Source organism: Camelus dromedarius, chromosome 19, assembly GCF_036321535.1.
Source record: "Camelus dromedarius isolate mCamDro1 chromosome 19, mCamDro1.pat, whole genome shotgun sequence".
NCBI lineage: Eukaryota > Metazoa > Chordata > Mammalia > Artiodactyla > Camelidae > Camelus > Camelus dromedarius.
The window spans coordinates 34,388,412-34,406,735 of record NC_087454.1 but is presented as its reverse complement, the minus strand read 5'-3'; the positions used below and the strand labels follow the sequence as shown (position 1 = coordinate 34,406,735).

Genomic DNA, 18,324 nt, shown 5'->3' with positions numbered 1-18,324 from the left:
GCTGAACAACTTTAAGAACCGTGGTGAGTTTGGTCAGAAAAGGGGCTGGGTCTACTCCTCAGAAAGCCTAACTGATTTGGTGGAGGGGGAGTGGGTGGGGAGGTTCAGGCCAAAAGCTCTTAAGCCACATGGCGTACAATGGGGGTGACGCAGGTGCAGCCCACGGCCACCAGCATCTTCTCCAGCCGGAAGGAGTGTGGGCAGTGCTGAGGCTCCCGTCGCAGGACCAGGATCTCTTGCTGGATGGGGACGGAGTTCATGTGGTGGTCGACCTTCCCCTTAGCGTTGACACAGCCCGAGTGGCTGCACTTGGCCTCCCAGATCACAGAGGGGTACCGCTCGGGGTCCTCGTTGCGGCTGCAGGGGAGACAAAAGCCAGGAAGAAAGTGAATTCCTGGTAAAGCAGAGGAAATCAAACAGGAATAAACAAAGGTAGGCAAACTCACAGGGTGACAAATTATAGGCATTGCGAATCCCCTAAGTGCTGTTTGTTACTATCCTGAAAAGAAGTTGTTTGGGAGAAAACTTAGATTTCGAAGCATATGAAATGTAGAAAAGAAGACAATGATTAGTTTCTCCCAATTTCTTTGAGGAATAAACAAAATAAGAGACTGAAACTATGGAAAGGATTTAAGTTTGATACAAAGGATACTCTTTTTAGGGTACATTTGATAAATGAAAAAAAAAAGACTAAGGGAATCATCTAGGAAGGAGATAACTGTTAACATTACATAATGAAGCGTGTCTTTGAAACAGGGAATGCATCAGAATTTCACCTAACAGCACGTTCATGAAACAGGCTGACATGAAGCGCTGGAAACAAAATCGTAAGCTCCTCAGTAACCTCTCTCTGTCCTCCAGCTGAGCGAATAATTTGCTTTGACTTTTGAATTGATGTACTTGAACTGTTATTAATAAGTAGAAGTAACAAGAAACCCTACAATCAGGTGAATCTGTAGGCGCCGCATCACTGAGGCTTATTTGCCTAAAAGCAGACTATCAAAATACATTTTGTATTTAATCATTCATGGGGTCTAAATACTAGATATACTAAGGGCACAGCAAATATAAATCTGAGGGGGTGTAGATCAAGACTTAACTCAAAAAGAGGTGGAAATGCACAGCATGATCTTTCCTCCACTGGGGTTCAAGCTATATTTTCCCAGTGCTAGTATGATTTTTAAAAAGTGCGAAAACCCCCAGTTAATTAATAGTTATTTTCAACAAATCTTCTCAATGGTTGCTCTGGTAAAGAGAATTCAAGGTCTACTCTCCTATGATAAATGGGGTATCATGAATATTGGGGTGACCACCATTAATTTGGTGGGTTTTTGGTGTCAGGGACAATGAGAACCAAGAACAGGTGTCATGGGGGAGGGGGTGTCCTGTGCTCTATCAAAGAAGCCTGTAGAATGAAAGTTTGAGAATCAGTGGTTTGCACAGTGGCCCGTCCAGGTTTGACTAATGATTCTGTGTGAGTAATATAATTCTCAAGGTGATTTAACTGGCAGTCTGATGCATATTCTGTAGAAGAATGCAGAGATTGTATCTGGGGTTCTTACGTACTGTAGAGTCCAAGGTGAGGTGGACCGTTTATAGTAATCGGTGGGCCTTTTGGGATTCGTGTTCCGGTTAAGGATGTTCAAGTTGAGCTTCACGTGCTGAGGGAATTTCTTGTCCTCGGTAATCGGGCATCCTGGGCTCTGTGGGATTATGGCTCCTGCCTTCACCACTGCCGCCAGACCCAGCAGCAGCAGCAGTAACTGGAACTGAGTGGGGAAGGAGACAGAGGTGGGAGACTCGATTAGTGCCGCCTGGTTTTTGTTAAAAAATTGCGGTGACGATTGTATCGCTGATCGTGGAGAACACACTACGTTCCAGGACAATCTATGCTAAATTTTCAGATCAGTTAAATGAAAAACTGGTTAGATGACCAAAATAATATTAGGACCATGGAGTTTTTTACCAGTCTTGAGCATTCTTCTTCTTCTTCTTCTTTTTTTTTTTTTTTTGACTTAAAAAAGCCACATTATTCATTGGCTAGCAGTAATTTTAGTAAAAATGGCAAGTCATCATCCAGTCGGTACGTGCATTGTTATCAGGTCATTGGGATGAAAATGACCTTGATTTTCTAGGAAGAAATGCCCTCCTGAGCCACTGATCTTTCTCATTGCATTCTGTCAAACCCTGTGTGAAGTCAGATGTGCACCTTAGAAGAAGAGGCTGTAGAAAATTCATGTAGTATCAGTATTGATGTTAGAAATTCTGTTGGTACCACTGGCAAACATCTAACAAAAACTGGATCCCCCTTGTGTTTTCTTAGGTATGTTTTCCAGTTTTTCTAAATTTACACATATTGATTCTGTAAGCAAATTGGGTTTCAAAAACGATACTTTAAGTTGAAATTTTAAAAATATAAGGGGGCAGAATAGCTCAGTGGTAAAGTGCATGCTTAGCATGCATGAGGTCCTGGGTTCAATCCCCAGTACCTCCATTAAAAAAGAAAATTAAGATTAATAAATAAACCTAATTACCTCCCCTTCCCCCGAAAAAGAAAAAAAAAAGAAGTAAAAATATAAAGACCATTTACTCTAAGCCACAGCTATACATGCATCTAATTAGGATAAAAAGGGTTATGTACCAAGACTATAGTATAATAATAGGATAATAGAAAGAAAAGTCACTGCCACAACTTATTACATCCTCAAGGATATTGACCCATCTTATTTTGATAAAAGAAAAATGTGGCGGGAGAATGATATTAAATCCCTTGTACTCAGCAAAACAGATTTGCAATAAACATGCTTTTTTTTTTTTTTACTGCCCAGCATCACGTGACACTTCTTGTGTGGTTTAGCCCCAGTATAGTTATCTTTCAGTTTTAATCTCAACTTTCAAACTGATGTGTACCAGTTCTTGAAAATGCTATACAATGACAAGTATCTATCAAAGGTTTCATTTCCCATCCTATCTATACAGTATTCTTGGATTTCCATAGTTAAGAGTCCAGAATTTCATGCCTACAGTACGGAAATATCATCTGGTCCAAACCTACAAGAGCATCACACATTAGTGCAGGACTCACCGCGGATGAAGGTCTTCCAGGAGCCATGGTAGTTTCTCCCCGTTAACTGCGGATGGATGAGCCTGTGTTTGCTGCGAGATGGATAAAGTGTAGCGCTGCCTTCTCTCTTTTTATAGGGCTCTGCTCCTTCTGTGGTCATTTACGTTGGCGTGTCGGAGTGGGTTCAGGGGTGACACCATTTTGGTTAAAAGTTCCATCCCCGAATGAGGTCACAGAAGAACCTCCCCTTCATGACGGGTATTACCTGCTTCTGAAGGAAAATGGGAAGGACAAAAATTCACATTTCTAAAGACTGTCCTCTTTTGAGCCTTCAAGGAACTGTTACTTGTCAGAAGCTGAGCAGAGACACATAAATCATTTATTTATGGGCACCCATGAGCTGCTGTAAAAGATACCTTCTATTTTAATGGCTTGTGGGGAAATGAAAGTTTGACATAACTTTCAAATCTTGTGGTGTCATATGCCTTGATTTCTTATTTGGTAGCTCCTTGCCTCACCAGATCCCCTAGCCAGATGTGGTGGAGACCATTCCAGAAGCTACCCAAGTTCTCGCCATAGTAAACAAAAAAAAGTGCAGACATAATTTAATGATGACAGGATACATTATTGCTTTGTGGAATGTCTACTCTGCTCGAGGAACAATTGATTAGGCTCCAGAGACATGAGATTCACCATCAAAGGCATGTCTAACACTGCATGTTACCAAGCAACTTGTTACCTCATGCTCTTCTTCAGGAGGAAGAAGGGGTGAGAAGATGTAGGTGGACGAAGGGAGGAATTGAAAATGGAAGTACAGTCTGAAGAAGGGTGGTGGGGGTAGAGAAAAGGAGGGCAATGGAGAACAGAGAATGGTGGCAGGAAAAGGGAGGAGGGATGGTGGGTAAGAAGGAAAGTGGAGGAAACGGTTCCCTCCTTCCTTGTCTCTGAGTGAAGTGAGCTTGGATTTCAGGTCCTTGAGAACAGCTCCTCCTCAGAGCCATTGAGGATGAGCCCAAGGACAAAGGCATGAGCAGGTGCAGGCGTGGCTGGCTCCGTGTCCCCCCATCTCTGCCCCTTTGCCCCAGTGAGGGTCCTCTCAGCTAGGATCTCATGCATGGGACGCAGGGGCACTGACCAGCAGTTCTTAGTCAACAGCTGGGTACAGAGGAAATCTGCTGGGTCTTGGGCCCATTTGTCCCAAGGTCTAGGCTTCCTTGCCCTGCTCTACTGTGTGTCTCAGAGGACAGACCCTGCTGGCTCCTTACTCAGGCTCCACTGTCAGCTGGCTTTCAGCTGGGTTTGGCCAAAGGGAAATCGGATGGTAAGAGTGGGAGTGGGGAGAAGGAAGTGGGGGAGAATAAGGTCTTCCACTGTCTCCTGGGGTACCACCTGCTCCCTTTTCCTTCCAGTCTTGGTGGTAGCCTCTGGCTGATGCCAGTCTCAACCATCATGGTAACCAGTTCCTTGCATGAAATTTTGTCTGTTGCAAATGCCTGAAGTGAGCTTTACTTTCCTGGATGGGTAGACCCTGACTGATGTGGGAGGAAGACCACGAGCAGCTGCAGCTCAGTGGCGATGGTAGATGACCTTGACTGGCGAAGCAGGCATAGATGGAAGAGGAAGTGGGAGGCAGCGTCTCCTGATTTCCTTGGTTCTGGTATTGAGAGCATCATCCACCCTTGAGGACAGGGGGTCGCTGAGAGCTCTCCTGTCCCTCTGCTACATGGGAGCAAGTAGCAATCTCACAAGCTGCTGAGTCTCTCATTTCTACTCCTTATTTCCAGACCCACTGCCATTCCTCTAACTCAGACTCTCACCCTCTTGGACTATTTTAATAGCCACCTTTGCTCTTCCCAATCACTGCCCTCCACCCGCCTTCAACCATTCCAGCAACAGTGATCCTCAAAGCAGGGCTCTGATTGTGCCTTTTCTTGTCCCATTCTCTTGCCTACAGAACAAAATGCAAACCCCTTAGCATTTGGATTCCTATTTGAGTTAGTATTTGAATGTGTATTTGAGATCTGCAACCTTTATAGCTTCACCTCCCACCACACTCAGTGACCTGGGCTCGTGGGAACCTGATGGTCCTCCTTCTATGGATGGTCCCTGAAACTTACGATGGTTCGACTTACAATTTTTTGAATTTGCAATGGTGCAAAAGTGATATGCCTTCGGGAGGAGCTATGGTTCAGATTTTGAATTTTGATCTTTTCCCAGGCTATTTACACGTGTACAGTATTCTCTCGGGATGCTGGCAGAGGCGGTGAGCAGCAGCTCCCAGTCAGGCACGTGATTACGAGGGTGAATGACCAATAGCCTTACAACTACCTGGATCCAGACAGCCATTCTATTTTTCTCTTTCAGTACAGTATTAAGTAACTTCCATGAGATGTTCAACGCTTTATTATAAAGTAGGCTTTATGTTAGATGATTTTGCCCAACTGTGGGCTAATGTAAGTGTTCTGGACACATTTAAGGTAGGCGAGGCTAAGCCATGATGCTTGGAGATTAAGTGTATAAAACATGATATTTTCAATTTATTGGGTTTATTGGGATGTAATCCCATCATGAGTGAAGAAAGATCTATAACGCCTACATGGCTTCTGTTAGGTACTGTCTTTGAAATGCCCTTTCCTGCCCTCAGTTTATCAAAATAATGCCCCTTGTCCTTCCAAATCCTGTTCAAATGTGTCTTCTAGTCCTGGAGGTCTCTCCTGATCACTTTAGCTGGAATGAGCAGCTCTCATATAATACGGAGCTTACACCTACCTCTCTAGTAACTTTTCTTTGTCTTGTGTTGTGTTTTCTTTGGCTGGAAAAAGTATGTTTTAGACATATGTTTATTTCCAATTTTAGATTTTACTGTCATCCTTCAGTGCCAGTGTGTTACTCCCATGGTGCCTCCTGTTGAGTTTTATGCAACATGGGTCTTCACAGATTGCTTTTGTGTGGCTGGTTTCTCTCTGGGACACAGCTGTTCATGCATTATTTCTAGAGTGTTGCATGCCATTTGTTTGCATATCTGATTTTCCCGCTAAACAGTGAGCTACCTGGAGACAGGTAGTCATCTTATTAGTCTTTGTGTCACCTAACATGGTGTGTAGTAAGTAGTAAGTGCTCAATATTTCAACTGAAATGTAGTATAAATAATGTTTTTAGGGTAGTTTAGAATCTTGAATATTCTTTTTGGGACCCAGTTGCATTCCAGTGACCAGATTAAACTGACACCTTGACTCTCCATCCTGATCCTTTTGAAGGTAGTGTAACAAGGTTGTGGACCATCCTTAAGTGGAAGAGTCTTTGCTTGTTGCTTTCGGGAGAGGAAGAGGTTGAGGTGAATGTATTGGCTGCCAGTTCTCTTGGTTGACAGTGAAGGAGGAAACACAACTCTCGCTGTTATCTCTGTGCCTGCCTCCTGTGTCAACAAAATCCACCCTGTGTACCGTCCTTTGAAATACCAACCCTTGCTTTAACATCAGATTGGGAAACAAGGTGGGTTTTCCCAAAAGAGTAAAAGTGATCATCTTGAGATGGTGGTGGGAGCCAGGAGCAACCAGTCTTGAGTAGGACTGGCTTCTCAGATGCACACTTGAGCTGGAGGGACAGTCGGAAGCACAAAGATGGTGTGCAGAGTTGGGGGGTATTTTTCTACAGAGGCATCTGGATCAGGCTTGGACACTCGTCTGCTGAGACTGAATTGCTGAACTGGAAATTAGGTGCCTGGAACACTGGGTAACAGGGGACTTTTGTTTTCCTAGTGGCTCTGCCTTGAACCTGTGCCCTTGGGTACTTCCTGTCCTTGAGGCTCAATTTCCTGCTCAAGAAAATGACATTTTGCACCTGGTAATCTCTGATGGCCTGAATTTTAAGAGGAAGAAAACAGTGAAAGAACAATTAGGGGCAGTGAATTAGGGGTGATGATTTTGCTTAGTGATTTTCCCCAGGTTTATCAGCCTTGCTTCTTTGCGGGCTTGGGAAACAGTTGCCCATGAGGCACAGAGAGCTACAGCCTGGGAGCTGGGAGCTGGGAGCTGGGAGCTGGGTGAGGTGGGGAGGAGTGTCTTTGGGCTTCCTGGTTTAGGGAAATGATCTCCAAGTCTCCTTGACCTTGTTAGATCATCAAAATAGCATTCCTTTCTACTTAATGATAGAAAATAATGTGGGAGATGGAAGAAAATGTATTCCTTAAATTAGGACTGTCTTTAAAAAAAACGTACATAAGTTATGTAAAAAAAATTTCTATGTAGGTGGTGGAGTTCCTGTGGAGGTACCATTGTCTTTTCCATTTCTGCTCTACAGTTTTTAAAAATTAAAATAGCAATGGTCACTGTGTAGGAGGAGGCATTAGTGATGAATGCGTATTATAATTTAAAGACTGGCTACTCAAAGAAATGGGTGTCATGTTACCCAGTGCTGTGCACATCCCCAGTAAGACTCCCTTTCTCTTGGTTTTGAGTGAATACAGAGAGGGTAATGGGTAGCTACAGAGAATCCTTTTGGGTTTTAAATCTAGGGGCTGATATTTTGGAAATGGGCCAGCGTGCAAGAAGGAATGTCAGATACTTAATAGGAAGATGTGGTCTTGAGGGAGGAGAGTGTTTGCAACAGAGGGTGATGTGGAGGGCCTTGGGGAGTTGAAAAAGTCAGAATTTAGCCGAGATCCAGATTCAAGATCCAGTTTATCAAGGTCTAGTTCATCTGTCTCCAGTTTCAAAGTATTGATGGTGTTATATACCAGGGACTCAGCTCTGAGGTTAATGCTGTTGTCTTTCAAGAATGGAGGACTTAATATATATATGAAATTACCATGGTTTATTAAATAAGAAATACCAATCTTAGTATCAGCCCGGTAGTATCACTGTTCCTTTCCAGGGTGATACTGTGAGGTATCGCTACGGCTGTGTTTCTGAGGGCCATCCTGAGCAATGAATGGTTGGTGGGAACCTGGAATCTCTGTTGGAGGAATTTCCCCTCCTTATATGACATGACACATTGAAAGAATGATTATCAACGAGGACTTCTGAACAAGTCATGGTTAACGGGCTGGTGAGGGCTAAGAGATGAGAGGCAGAATCCTTTTTCAACATTTGGATTCTGTTTTCTCACCACTGGTCCACTGGTCACATTAACTCGTGGTGGGTTGTTCTTCCCTGACGAAGACCCTCTGTGAACAGCTCCTTTGAGTAACTCATTATCTCTCTTCTGGCTATTGGCTTTTGATGCTGCAGAGACCTAGTCCTAGTCCAGACCGGACTATTTTTATCTGATGGAATCAGATTGCAAAACTGTTTGGACATCTTTAAAAAGCAAACCTAATCTACGAGGCCAAAAGAACGTTGAAATCCGCGGGAGGGATTTGATTGACAAGCATCGTGCTTCTGGTGACTCCCAAATAGTGCATGATGCCTTTGTCCTTTGGGTAAATGGGGTTTGCTCTTACACATCCTTCCCAGTCACTGAGCACCGAGATGGTATCTGGAAGTTGTGACAAGACCAAGAAGGAAGACACATTGCATTACGTCATCTTAAAAACCACTGCAATCCATCAGTGTTTCCCCAATTTCTACGTGAACATCCATGACCAAACTCATCGTAGGAGCATGTCAGTTTCTCCTCTGAGTAATAACTACTACTAACCTCATGGAAACCAAGCCTCTTCCTTAGGTGGGTTTCTCGCTAGCTTTTTACTGAAACACTGATTTAAAGTGGGTCAAAAACTTTCCATTTTTTTTTTTTCAAACAAACGCATTCAGAGTTCTATCCCTATACGTTTGCAGATGCATGCAAATTTCTTTTATGGGTGGCCCTCCCTTTAAGTGGTGCTGACTTCATCTAATACCCTGAGAATTAAGGTCAGCAAATGCCTGAAGTTTCAAGTCTGAACGGATGTCACTGAAAAGTAAGGTCTAAAATTAAACGAGCAAACCAAACCACACGCTGAGGTTGGGCCCTCAGGTTATCAGCTTTATTTTCTTTTCAGCAATTTTGAAGTTAATATGATTTAGTGACAACCGCAGCATATATTTCAAAGGAAGGATATAAACATGTGGACCCGGAACAAATTGCTAACTGGTTTTCCTTCTTAGACAATATAGAGGAGACTCTGGTGAGGTGGCTTCTCCGCGGATTGGAAATATAGTAAAATCAATACATAATGATGCTATATTCCTTTATTCCAAAATCTTTAGGAGGGTTTGAGATACTTTATAACAAAAATTCAGGCAATAAAGTGGATATAAAAATATGAATCAGGTCCAGAGAATATAGTCAAAAGTCAAGATCAGGAAAAAGAAAACTCAAAGTCACAGTCCATTGGGACCAATAGAGTTACTCTAATTGAGGTTTACATTTGTCTCTGAGCTTCCTGGCAGCCAAAGAGAAAAGGTAGATATGCTCAGTTACATACTTCTCATTATCAGCAGAGAAGAAGGTAGCTAATTCCTTAGAGACGGTTTTTCCTATATTTACATTTTGAAAAAAAATTTCATGTGGGGCTTATAAGGGGCTCCTTCTTAGTATATTGGTTAAAGACAGGTTTTGGGCATTAGACATCCCCTGATCAGATCTAGCCCTACTTTGGTAGCTGTGAGCCCTTGGGAAAATTATATCATGCACATTTCAGGCTCCATGCTTACAGAATGGAAGTAACAATAGAATACGACTCACAGATAGTTGTAAGGAGTAAATTAAATAATACATGTACCTTTGCTCGTATTAAGTGGTCAATGCACGTTGATTAAATATTAACTTTTAGAAGAATGTCAGGGTCCGAGAATCTGTCAGAGTTTGTCAAACTTTTTTTGAGAAAAGAGAGACATTGGATCTGAGGGTCTGACATTGGTTGTGAGGGTCAGACATTGGATCTGACTAGTTATCTGTTCATCGAATGTCTACTCTGTAAGCAAGTAGGGAGATTTCTTCAGGATTCCACATGGCTTGGGTGAAATAGCCCTTCATTCCATAAATGTTTCTTGAGCACCTTTTATATATCAGGCACCGTGCTAAGCTCGGGGATAGAGCGGGGAACAAGCAGACAAGGCCCTGCTTCCAAGGAGCTGTCATTCAGGGCAATCGAGGCCCTTTATTCATATTCTGTGCTCACCAACTGTTTGCTGATAACAAATCGGGCTTTTTGGGCACTAAGATAACCTGGAAACCAGTGCCCTGGATAGTAGACACAGGCATCCTGGTTAGTGGAAAGGAATAGCCCTGCTACAAGTTATTAATTTGTCCTGGTTTATATATTATTGCACTGATAAGAGGAATTTCAAGGGTTACCATACTATATTGCATTGAACTTGTCAGAACTGCCACCCCATATGTGAATGTATGTATTTTATCTCTGTATCTGTCTATCCATCATCTATCTGTCTACCCATGTGCACACACGTGAGTGCGCACACACACACAGACACATCCATAGGTTTTTTTCTGACCGTGAAAGTCATATTTGCCCATTTGTTATACAAAATAATGAAGGTGGAGAGAGTGGAAAGCAAAAGGAGGAAAACAAAGTGAATCCACAATCCTGGTTCTTAGAAATAAGCTTTTGGAGTTTACTGCTCCTGTTATTTTACAGAACTGGCATCATTTGGAGGGTCTTACTCTAGTTGAAAAAATACATTGAAAAAAAGCTAGAAGTATTTTATCTTACCAAATTAGGCCATAATCTAGTACTGATTTGTAACCTGTTTTCTCACCTTACAGATATATTCTAAACATTTTGTATTTTTAAAGCTTTTTTGTTTGTGTGTGTTTGAAACCAGTTGGCTGTCTAACATCTTGAGAAATGAATGAACAGCAGACCATTTAACCAATTAGCTACCTAATTATGATTGCCTTTCACAATTTCTTTGACTTCTCTATGCCATCTCCCCGTGGCAGCAACAAGCCTCCCTCCCTGGGTGCTCAGTAGAATTTTTGTAGAGTTCTACCTTTGCAAAGGGACTGACCTGGGCTGAAGAGCAGTGTTGTCAGGACGTAGAAGTAAAGGAAGAGCAAGATCCACAGGGTTATACACGCTTGGTTGCACAGGTAGAGTGACTGTTGTGAGTTCACAGCACTGGGAAGTCGCAACTGTTTTCCATAATGGCTTGACTCAAAAGGAAGCAACTCCAACCCAAGAGTTAAATGAAAAATGACCGAGTGACAAGGTCCAACAGGATGGGTTAGGAGAACAAAGCTTTCTTTGTAGTTATAGTAGTATGAGAAGTTTAATTCTAATGAGACACATTCACTATATTAAAGGTTATAAATTATTAAATAAAAAGATTTATTTGTTCAGGCTTCTTGAAGTTGCAGTTTTCTGGTTTGCATTTTCCCATGGTGAGCAAGGAGTGATTATTCTGATTCCAAATACGTTCCCACCAATTTCTGCTTGATAAGAAAAAGTAGAAATTGTATTGATGTCAACAGCTTCATTAAGGGAAATACGCTATCTTGTCCATAAGAACATGAATTTAATGTATTGTGATCTATTCACAGATGCATGACAATCAAATATAATAATAATAATAATAATAATACTTAAGATAAATTGACAGAGATCTATGAAGCTTGTTAACAATGCTAGGTAATGTTATTACAAGGGCAATAGCCATTAAAGTCATCAATAAAAATATTTACAACAGAAAGGCTTATGATAGTATTAAAAACAGTGGTCTGCTATGTAGTTGGTGTCAAGTAAATGTAAATGATATAAATTGTGTAATGTCACAGAGAAAGACTTTTTTTTGGATGTTTATCCACTTAGTTAGTCTCTACAACAATCCTATAGGATATTGTTACCCAAATTTATGAAAAGCAAACTAAGGTTTGGCAGGTTTCAGTCACCAGTCCAAGGTCGCCTAGTTGGCAGGTGACGGCCCTGCAATGGATCACAGATACGGCTAATTCTCAGGTCTGTGGTCTTTTCACTATGACAAACTGAAAATGCTGATATTGAAAACATTTTAAAAACTTATTTTGCAATCAGCTTTCCAACTCTCTGGCAGGCAAGAATCCTACCACTGAACCACTAATGCCCAGCATGGCTTTCCAACTCTCTGAAGCTGACTTTCTGATTTTTTTTTCTGTGTTTTAAAAAATTTTCTATTGAAGTGTAGTTGATTTACAATGTTAGTTTCAGGTATCTATCAAAGTGTTTCATTTATATGTATGCATACATACATACATACATATATATATTTTTAGATTCTTTTCCATTGTATATTATTACAAGAAATTGATTATAGTTCCCTGTGCTGTACAGTAGGTCCTTGTTGTTTATCTATCTTATATGTAGTAATGTTTGTCTATTAATCACCAACCCCTAATTTATCCCTCCCTGCCCATTTCCCCTTTGGTAACCATAGTTCGTTTTCTATGTCTGTGAGTCTAATTTTTGGTTTGTAAATAGAATTTGCATCATTTTTTTTAAGATTCCATATATAAGTGATATCATATGATATCTGTCTTTGTCTGACTTATTTCTCTCAATATGATAATCTCTAGGTCCATCCATTTTGTTGCAAATGGCATTGTCTCCCTCTTTTTTACGGCTGGGTATGAGATTTTTGAAGTGTCAAACATTTGAAGTCTTAAACATTACCCGACTGTTTTCCTTTCATCCGCTTTGTGGCGCCACCCCTTTCCTTTGCTCTTGTGCATTGTCTCTGCTTTGCCGGCAGTCCTTCGCTGCGTAGTGCTGTGCCTGTATCTACACTAAGACACCTCCGATTTGTATTTGTTTTGTGATTCCCTTGAAGTGGAGATTTTCCTAAAAATAATAAAGGGAGGGGCAGAGAGTGGTGTCTAAATATACATGTTTCACTGAGGATTGGGGTAAAAGGATTAGTGCCTGCTTTCCCAGATGGATTAGAAGAGTAGTAATCTTTACTTTCTTTTTCTTTTTTCTTTTTCTAAAAAAAAGGTGGGGGTTGGGAGAAGTAGAATTTAAGCATGAGAACCACATAGGGGAGTATTATATGATGGCTATGAATCGGATTGGTTTTCTGTTTGATCTGAAGAACTAGGCCATTACAGTCATAATGCATTTTAGCTATAGAGAAAAACTTTGCAGGAGTCAGAATTTTAAACATTAGACCAGTATTGAGTTCAGCCTCCTGAGTCTGATGCCAAATGTGAGATGATGATAGATGAAGCGCAATTACTTTTGAAAATTTCCAACATGTGTATCCTTTAAAAATATTTGGTTAGAATCAAATGTATGTCTATAGCATAATTTACTGATTTCGTCTTCTTCTGGTGCATTTTCAGTTCACTTAAAACTACTCATTATCCATTAATACAGTGATAAATATCTTACTCATTAGATCTTTGCTCAAATACATATTATTACTATAGGACATAGAACTCTTGAGGGTTTTTGGGTGATTGTCTCTGTTCTACTAAGAAATTTTGAAGATTATACAGTGTTTTCTTTGTTTGTAATAGAAACTCAGTTGAGTTAGCTTAAGAAAAAATGTGGAATTAATTATAAGGATATAAAGATGGCTCCAGGAAACCAAGGGCAGGAATTATAGCAGGCGAGTACTGGAAGAAGAGTTAAAAAATGAACAGGAGTCAAGCATTTGCTTTCTCAGTTTCTCAAACCCCCTCTTCCCTGAGCTATGTCGTTGCTCTCTCTGTGGATTCCTTTTCTCTGGGCTCCTGGCTGTCCCAGGTTCACATATTTTCAGGTCCACTGATGTGCATTTCTCAGGTCCAAGCCTTAGTCTCAGGAGAGTCTGCTTGGCTTAACTTGACCTTCATGTCTAATAAGCTGTGGTTGAGTGGGGTCATGTTGTGCACATAGGACTGCTGAGGGCAGGGGTCCAGCTTTGAGGTTAAAGTTAGCTCTAATCTCAAAGAAAAGGAATGTGGGCTGGGGAGATCTTCTAAATGGTGTGTGTACTCTAATAAATTTCCTCCTATGACAGAATAAAAACATACGTAGGTGGCAGAGTAGTTTCTTTCCTCCTCACCATCAAATCTTGGTAAGGATGCCTCCAGATCTCTGAGCTTCGTTATTCCTCCTCAGCCTGAGTGATATGATTGTTTTTATTTTGTTGATGGCATTATATTTTAAATATATATGTATATAACTTATGTATACATGTGTTACACAATTTATATTTGTAATATGTGTATATGTCTCTATATCTCTATACTTATGTCTAAAACTTTGAGGGTCTATCTTCACTAGACTTAAACTTGGTAAGTTGCAGTCCTTAGCACTATACAAATTTAATGTATGCTTGTTTATTGTCTTTTCAAGATAGTCTTCTTGTCTGAAAAGGCTGGTTGCCTTTTCACAACAATTGTCTGCCCACTTTAAAAAATAGTTACATATTTTATGTCAGTCTATGTGGATCCTACTGAACCCATGTGGTTTTTAAGCTTTTCTTTGATAAGATCGGCTGCATAAAGTATGTGTAGACCACCTGCGGTGAGCTTAGCACCTGAAAGTGAGAGACAGGCAGCCAGGGTCCTGCGTGGGCTAAACACAGCTGCTGCTCGACAGGATGAATAAACAGCCATCAAGGAAGTGGTTGACGGACCATTTGACCGAGGTGAGGAACTCACTCATCTGCCTTCATGCTTGTTGCCAGAAGAGACACTTCAGCAGAATGCCTGGTGTAAACATTTGAAGACTCTAAAACTTTTTGCTTTTGTTTGATAACTGGATCTCAGCAGAAATATATTGCCCACTGGTTGTCCTGATTCATCAAACATCCCCATCCATCCATCCATCCTTCCTTCCAATCTGTCCATCTGGCAAACATTTATTAAACAATGATTAAAAAGTAGCAAGAATTATAGTTTTAGAGGATGCACTGGCTGAGTCACACTCAAAAGTTTGCAAATGAGTAGGAAAGCTTTGAATTAGACTCGGATTCACTCTGTCGCCTCCTAGCTATGAGACCTTAGTCAAATTCCTTAATGTTCTCAAAGCCTCAAGTCCCTCATCTTTAAAGTGAAAACAACAACCACCATAATAATAATAGTACTTACATCATAAAGTTATTGGAAGGATTGGAAGAGTTTCTGTATGTAGTGTTTTTTGCACAGAGTCATAAATATTATGTGCAATTATTTTTTAATTATCAAAGGCATATTCATCACCAATCACAATGAGTTCTTACAGGAGCTCAAAACTTTGTGTGTTGTGGAATATATAGAAAGAAGATAAAGTCTGCCTGTCACTAGTTGTCACCCTAATGAGATTGATGGCTTCATGTAGGGTATGTCCATAAAATAACAAGACATTTGAAGAAAGTCCAAGTTATCAGAATGTTTTGTCTACCTGTTGCCAAATATAACTTATTTCTTATTTATGTACTGTTATATCCAGGTGGGCTAATTTTTTCACTTTTCATCTGTAGGGTTGGATAGCATGTAGACATGGCTTTTGAATCATAGACCTGCAGAATAAAAAGTGGAAATAACCCAGAGAGCTCGTCCAATCAATAGGTGTTCTTGAAAACTTGCCTGAGTATCTATGCTTTATCTAAACACATTCAGAGAAAGAGATATATAACTGCCTTGGAAATTTATCCCAATTTCTAACTGAACTCCCCCCATTTGTAAATTTAGTTAATTTGTTTTGTTTTATCCTTAAGTGGTATCTTCCAAGTGAGGTCCAAAACTTTTCCATTGTCTTTGACTTTTCATTGCCTTTTTAAAAGCTGAAGTACAGTTGATATAAAATACCACGTAAGTTCCAGGTGTACAATGTAGTGAGTCACTTTTTACATTTTTATACTCCATTTATAGTTGTTATAAAATATTGGCTATCTTCCCCTTGTTGTACAATATATCCTCGTAGCTTCCTTTTTTATTCCTCTGCTGCCTCCCTTCTGAGTCCTGTCACTAGTTGTCACTGAGTCCTACTGAGGCTCAGAGATTTTCTGCCATGTGGTGGGAGAAGTTCTTTAGCCCTTGTTCAGGTCCCCCTTCCCTCAGGCTTTTCCAGTAGTCATCGCCTTCTACTGGGACTTCCCTGTTTCCAGACCCTTCTCCTTGCAGTCTATCCTGCTCATCAAAGCCACATCCATCTTCCTTAGCCGTCGGTCTCCTCAAAGTTTTCCTCTGGGAAGTTATTGCAGGCTAGATCACATTTGGGCTTCTCTATTGTACATCAGGGTCCTCCACACGTGGGACTACCCTTCTCATCCAGCCCCGACCTTGATCGTACCTTTATCTGCTTCCTTCCAGCTAGTTTTCTGTCTTGCAAACACAGCACTCTCAATCTTTCAGCAAGTCTTTGCTCCTGTAAATTGTGTCTTCAGGAATTAGACTTTTTGACTGTTGTGTGGCTGTGTGGTTTGAAAACAGTGCGATTATAAAGCTTTAAACTTTTGCTAGCAATTCACCATCTGAGAGAAGAGTTGAGAAGGTTAATGGACGACATGGAATTTGTGGAAGTTACTCATCTCTGCTTACACATGAGCTGGGAACGGTGGGGTTTCCTTAGACCAGAACCCGGGAAAAATGGGAGGTCCTTAGACAGGGATTCTTAATTTCGAGTCCCTGGATTTCTAGGAAGTCTATGGATGGGATTCCAGGAACCTGAGAACTTGCTAAAATTACAAGTAAAGATTCATGCATACGTGCCTTTGTTTTCAGCCATGAGGATTCACCACTTTCATTAAGAGAAACAGGACATTTGACAAGAAGAAGCTTTATTTAGGGGGTTGACTGGATGAGAGAAGGTAGGATGAAGTTGGGACTGAGCCAGGCCAAGAGGAAACTTTGCTGGGATGCTCTGGAGACATTCAAGGTGAAGAAACCAGGACTCACTAAGGGCTGAGCCAAGCACTAGTCCCTGCCGGGAGAAGTAAATACAGTGTGGTCTAGAACCCCCAGGGTGTCAGAATGTTCTAGACTTAGGCCTGGGCTGGAAAAGGGCTTTTCTCATGAGACAGGCTAGGGCTGTCAGGACATGGATTTTGGGGCTAAGGTGGAGAGGTCTGGTTGAAGGAGGCAGGGGCCGGGGGATAAATTTGAAAGATGAAAAACTGGATTCTGGAAAGAACTGAGATTTGTTTTTTAACAGGCTCCCCCACCCCAAATGACTTTAGGTAGAGGTGTTCTTCTAGATGAAAAGGAGAACAGAGATCTCTGTATTTATAACATTTTGTTGATTAAGAAATTAGTGACTAGGGTTTAGCTATCTAAGTTTCATATCTGTCATGTTGTATGTTCAACCTTTTTCTTTTTACTTTCATATTTTATCATCATTTTTCCTTTTAGGTTTTCATAAAGATGTTTGGAAGATGTGAAACTAACCTGTTTTGAAGAGGAGGAAACGTAGGAGAGTGGTGGGGTTTAGTGGGGAGGGTGCGAGGTGCCATCTTAGCTGGATGAGGGGAGATGCAGTGGTCCAGGTGCTGAGCTCTGACTGATGGGTGGCCAGCATCCCTCCCACCCCTGAAGATCCACAGCGTGACTGTTCCTTGGTCATATTCAGTCCGGGAGGCTGTAACTTTCTACTGAACTTCTCTCATTCTCTCTTCCTAGATCAGTGCTTCCTAACCAGGGAGGAGACGGGGGAGCTTTTACAAAATAAACCTCCACCATACAGACCCACTGAGCATGCACACTGTATGTACCACTTGTTAAAGAACTGATCTGTCGTTTAGTGTGTGTAGTTTATCTTCCCAGTAATACTGGAAGTTCTTTCAGGGGTATTGGAGTCAGACACATGGGTTCAAATCCTGGCTGTCCTACAATTTCTGTTATTTCATGTGAGATACACAAGCTTGCTAAACCATGGTTCTCCAACTTTACTTGATTAATTGCTAATGGATGGTTATGTGACGAACTCACTACAGGCATTTAAAAATACCAGTTATGGAGAAGAATTGAGATAGATAATATTTAAGGGTAGAAAGACCATATGTATTTAAAGCTGAACCACCTGCAACAATGCATCCTAAATTTCCTGTATGCTAAATATCACAAAAAAGTAAGACTTTTTTTTTTTTTTTTTACAGAAGAGACACTTCAGAAATGAATGAATCCAAATTTAACTCAGTGGGATTTGTTGGTAAATTAGCTCCCATAGTAGAACTATAAAGTATAAGAGGAGAATGTCTAATAGGTTTTAGGCAATCAAGTCAAAATAAGGGCAAGGAAAGAAAGTATATATAATTTTTATGTTAAGAGGCATGATTAAAATTATTAAGCAAAAAAGGATCTATAGTTTATATCCCCTAGCAAGAAGACCAGAGGTTGCTGGGTTAACAAAATAGGTTAGCACTGTACTTTAAAATGCT

The 18,324-nt window shown here is 40.9% G+C and overlaps 1 protein-coding gene and 1 long non-coding RNA gene across 2 annotated transcripts in view; one reads left to right on the top strand and one right to left on the bottom strand.

Annotated features, from left to right (window-relative positions):
- LOC135318586 (uncharacterized) overlaps window positions 1-18,324 on the top strand; it is an 85,939-nt gene that overhangs the window by 32,649 nt on the left and 34,966 nt on the right. The gene's annotated exons all lie outside the window — the stretch shown is intronic.
- On the bottom strand, window positions 120-3,112 carry IL17A (interleukin 17A). Its single transcript, XM_010992380.3, has 3 exons — window positions 3,086-3,112; window positions 1,567-1,769; window positions 120-357 (listed from the first exon to the last, which is right to left on the bottom strand). The coding sequence occupies exons 1-3, from the start codon at window positions 3,110-3,112 to the stop codon at window positions 120-122; spliced, it is 468 nt and encodes a 155-aa protein (XP_010990682.1).

Coding starts and splice junctions, on each gene's coding strand:
- IL17A (XM_010992380.3), bottom strand. CDS start 3,112: ATGGCTCCTGGAAGACCTTCATCCGCG. Junction 1,770..3,085: donor CTGGAAGACCTTCATCCGCG/GTGAGTCCTGCA, acceptor TTCCCCACTCAG/TTCCAGTTACTGCTGCTGCT. Junction 358..1,566: donor ACCTCACCTTGGACTCTACA/GTACGTAAGAAC, acceptor TCTCCCCTGCAG/CCGCAACGAGGACCCCGAGC.